Raw genomic sequence first — 5,064 nt, 5'->3', positions numbered from 1 at the left:
TAATAATATATATAGTGTGTGTGTGTGTGTGTGTGTGTGTGTGTGTGTGTGTGTGTGTGTGTGAGAAAGAGAGAGAGTGACGCCAGATCTTATAGACTTTTCGCGGTGCCCTAGCTTGACTATATTAGGCGAGGCCAGGTAAAATTTGTATCAGACATTTGAGACGACCATGTTTGTGTACAGTTATAAGAGTACCAGTAGATGATGTGTGTTTCGGTCCGCCTTGTCAGATTGGCGCGTATTCACATTTCCATAAAGCTGCTGCCCATCATAGCGTGACAAATCGGACTGCTTACATAACACGACGATGGATATTCTGATAGTGCCAAATACTGAAGATGAGATATATGTATACCAGTAATTCTGGGAACGCGTAGATACTGTATGCTAATATACATATGCGTACATGGATCCCTGGAGGTGTTGTATTCGTGTGCAGTCCTGCCACTTTGAGCATACAGATGCAATATCCATATACACATATACACGCAATCAATCACTTCATAGGCAACGTCATCGAAGAATAGACATATGTGTCCGGGGCACCTATGCGATAAGTGAATGCCGGTTTAAACCACAACGAGAATAAATGCGTGTAGATGAGGTAGTGTACTTCATTCGTACAAAGGTTTAGGGTTGTAGTGTTTCAGGGTTTTAGCGAATATATGAGTGTAGATGTAATAGTGTACCATATTTAATATTGCACCACATCATTCAGGATGAGCCTTTCTGCAGGATTGAGCGCGAACATGCAAACGACTGTAACAGGCATACTTCAATGAAGGATCCAAGCAAAAAAAAATTGTCATACTGTACGACCATTGCAAAGAGACGAACCACGTCTACGACCTGTGCGAAAATCCGGTACCTTGTACGGCCCGTGCTAATATTTTAATCTCCTGTGACAGAAATTGCGATGTCCTGTGCATACCACCCTATCGCGGCCCAACAGCGCTCTCTCGACTTCACAGGTGAAGTCAGTGTACCAAAGAGCATGTGCGATATAGATGGCTGTGCGAGTTGATCGCTACCAGCTACTATCAATCTAGTCAACCAAAACAAGAGAAAAACTTAAAGCGATACACTCCCATAGTCAACATGCACATATAAATGTGATAGGTTCCTTGCTGCTAGCCACAGTCCTATCACATACATTTATACCTACACACGTTTACCTACCACACCATCAAGGACCCGCAACGCTCTCTCCACCTCGATCGTGAAGTCTATGTGGCCCGGGGTGTCTATCAGATTGATGTGTGTGGGCTCTTTACTGCCAGCCACAGTCCAATCAAACGAAATGGCAGCGGATGTGATGGTGATGCCTCGCTCTCTCTCCTGTGTCATGTAGTCCATGACCGTATCGCCATCGTGTACCTCTGCGTGCGATAGGTGGGCACATACATGAAGCAATATAGGTGGTGAATAATTTTGAAATAGACTAGGGTAGGTTAACAGTAGCTGTATACGTCATTGCATTGTTATATTGTGTGCTGTGGATAAAGCCTCTCCCTCTTTCCTGCGTAGTGTAATCCATGGCCGTATCGCCGTCGCGCACCTCTGTACGCGGTACATGGACACCTTGAAGTAGTATGGGTATATAAATGATAATAAAACTCTATAGAATAGGATAAAAGTAGCTGTATACGTCACTATATGTGCTATTGTACACGTCACTGTAGTGATAGTGTTATACTGTATGTGGCGAATAAAGCCCCTCCCTCTTGTTTGCGATAAGGTGGGCAAATATAAGTAGTAGCATGGGTGATGAAAGATAATACAATAGGTCAGGTTTCGTTGCGAGTAGCTTATACCTTACTGTAGTGCTACAATGTATGAGATAAGAAAGGGGTTTCCTTCCTTTCCTGCGCAATGCATTCCATAACCGTGTCGCCTCGTGGACCTCTGATTCTCATATGTAGGTACATACGAGACATAAAAGGCTGTGTAGATTAAATCCGATAGCCCAGGGTGCATCACAGATAGATCAAATACGCGAATGTAAGTGATATCACGAACGATTGCTTCATTTTTAGATAAGGTGGTCAATATGAAAGTGTCCTCATTGGGGTTTTAATATGATAGTTGTTTCGAAAAATAAACACACTATTGAAAAACGCTCCAAAGTAAGTCATGGACGATTACACATCCATTAGTCTTTGTGAATGTTCTACATGGCTGAAACAAGTACTCGGATATTATGAATGTGTATGAAGAGTCTCTCGCGTATGTACGTGAACAATCATGTCTTTAAATGTTGAGATAGTATACAACATCTCACCATCACCTCACTACTAGCCATCTAATAACCTCTTACTTATTCCACCCTATACGTTGCGTAAATCGCAAATTACGAGAATCTTCTTCACGTACCTCCAATATGGTTATGAAAACCAGAGTAGTACAGCATACGCTCGACTGTGGTGGTTTTCCCCGCATCTATGTGCGCCATGACTCCGATGTTTCTGGTTGCACTCTGTGTGCTGCAGGAGCGCATCTGCGGACAATTGAGACAAAATGCTCTAGTTGCTTATCAAGGTATGGTAACATACATCAGTTGCTTATTTACGTGTGGTATAATACCGGTTTCTTGATATCGCATTGTAATATACATTAGTGGCTTATTTACGTTAAATATACATATGCTATTATCCAGATTTTTATTTACGTTCGATGTGATACAACAGTCCGTTATCTGGATCTTTGCGTACGTCTCCGCCTGGGATTAACAACCCATACTGATAGGTATTTCAGAAACAACAGTGTACGTCATGATTCGCGCAACAGTATCGGATAGTCCGCGTTCACAGTACGCATATCGCGTAGTTCAGGCGTTTGTTGTACATATATATGTGCTAGGTATCAGTAGATACGTGCGTATTTATCTCAGGAGACAGAATTCATACATTCCACAATATATACATACGTATATTGAAACAAAATGTGAGGACATTCCAACAATTTAGAACTACTCGGCATCGAATGAAAGAGTCGGTGAGGCGTCAAAACCAACCAATACACATTAAAATGAATAAATGTAAGTACATTGTTTAGAGCTGTACATAGGGTAACTTCCAAACCAAATAACGCACATTCAGCATCTACAAATATATATATATATATATATATGCATGCACATATACACACACTCACATACACACACCCTCTCTCTCTCATTCTTTCTCACATACATACACACACATATATATATATATATATATATACATATGTGTGTGTGTGGTGTGTGTGTGTGTGTGTGTGTGTGTGTGTGTGTGTGTGTGTATGTGTATGTGTGTGTGTGTGTGTGTGTGTGTATTGCGACACGGCTTTCCACTCGGGCACTACTGTGTAGGTGTGTAAGGAAGGGACTCTCGCCACTATAAACCAAACGAGTGCTTGCAGCTATACGCTTGCTGAACATCCCCCTGGCATAAGTCTCCATATGCTGCAAAAGGACCGATATGCGTGCAAGTACGTACCTGTTGAACAATCGTACTGAATTCGCTGCCACATAGTCCTTTTATATTGCACCGGTTCCGTGACTGCCAAAGTGTATGCATGAGCTTTCGGTCGCACGAACGTACACCTAAAGCCACACGTACCAGGTATTTCGACATGTTAGCGTGAGGTCTAATGTCCAAGTATGCCCGACCTAATAGTCTCATAATAAGAGAAGTAGAGCTGCCTTGTGTTTGGTAGAGTTGTATTGTAATTATGAAGTTGTATCGGTCGGAGCCTAGTTCTCTTGTATTTCGTAAAGCTATTTTGGTTTGTGCAGAATTAGCTCGTATATAGTAGTAGTGATGTTTAGTTTTATAGTGAAAGTTGACTTGTCTTGTTTTTATACATAGATACGTTCTGTATACGTCAAGAGGTCCAATGTCTTCACTGCACACAAGGGCTATGTATTTAACGTCTAAAATATTACTGCGGCAAGCTTTGATGTACAGTTTGCAGTCACAGTCACCTTTAGTCTGTGGGTGACTATACGATACACGATGTGCGTGAGATACGCACACGTGTGCATTAACTCTGGGTAGGTCGCCTGGTTAGTTCTGTATAACCCTATTCTCTACTATGCAATTTTATGTTAAATATATATTCATTATATGTATATATAATATATTGTATTTACTAACACTCTCGTGTGTTTAGTTTGCAAAAGAAAGAGAGGAAAAGAAATACAAGCTAGCAATGTTAGTGTCCGTATATAGATATATTTCATTTTAGCGGGCTCTGGACTATTCACGTGGCTTTTTTGTCTTCTCTCATGCGATATGGGCTCTATTTAAAACATGTCTGGCTATGCCGCTATGGCAGGTGTTTGACCCAAAAAAAAAGTATGGAAATATTTTCAAATAATAGTTGCTTTCTACATTTTCATTTATACTTACATTACGAGACTAACACACGCTTGAAAATCTTTAACTTCTTATATTCCATTATTCTTACCTAGGCTGCATGTGTATGCCGTATTCAGATAGGAAAGTTAATACTCCCATATGCTTTTGTAATCAACATATATACTCGACTGCAAGATAGTACTGAGATGCAGCTTCAGACAGTACATTAATAAGATATATTAAGCTGCAGCCCAAGCAAGGTACACATACACAAACATACACAAATATATTCGTATTCACACATCATGGAATCCACTAGTACAGCACCGCAGAAAGGAGCTCTGCATGCACTCACCAACGAGCCCCATTCCGGTCTAGGCGAACAGACTGCCAACCGAGTAGGAAGAAAACTGGGCCAGGGCAAACGGAAGATATGGGCTGGAGTGCAAACATCCGATGTATGTTGATCTACGAGACTGCATTGTATATATTATGCAAATATGTGTATACATATTTGAGGATCAGTTTGTATGTATACATATATACATCATAATTAGTATATAAGTTCGTACGCATAATCGATATAGATTACTGTGGCATATATGCCAGTGCACCCGACTTTGCTTGTGTATGGAATTAGACATGGTCTGGACGAACAGGCTGCCAACTGAAAATGTAGAAAAATGCAAACATCCTATGTTGTATTAAATATCTGGCGCTG

At 40.9% G+C, this 5,064-nt stretch overlaps 1 protein-coding gene across 1 annotated transcript; it reads right to left on the bottom strand.

The window, feature by feature from the left end:
- Positions 1 to 1,161: 1,161 nt before the first annotated feature.
- SARC_02417 (hypothetical protein) lies at positions 1,162 to 4,076 on the bottom strand (the record flags this gene model as incomplete). The annotated part of the gene is made up of 3 exons (XM_014303845.1): positions 3,480 to 4,076; positions 2,374 to 2,497; positions 1,162 to 1,379 (listed from the first exon to the last, which is right to left on the bottom strand). Exons 1-3 carry the CDS (start codon positions 3,663 to 3,665, stop codon positions 1,162 to 1,164), a joined length of 528 nt encoding a protein of 175 aa, XP_014159320.1. The 5' UTR covers positions 3,666 to 4,076.
- Positions 4,077 to 5,064: the final 988 nt, after the last annotated feature.

This window comes from Sphaeroforma arctica (assembly GCF_001186125.1).
Source record: "Sphaeroforma arctica JP610 unplaced genomic scaffold supercont1.107, whole genome shotgun sequence".
NCBI lineage: Eukaryota > Ichthyosporea > Ichthyophonida > Sphaeroforma > Sphaeroforma arctica.
The sequence above is the reverse complement of the archived record's forward strand: the minus strand, read 5'-3'. Positions and strand labels throughout refer to the sequence as shown.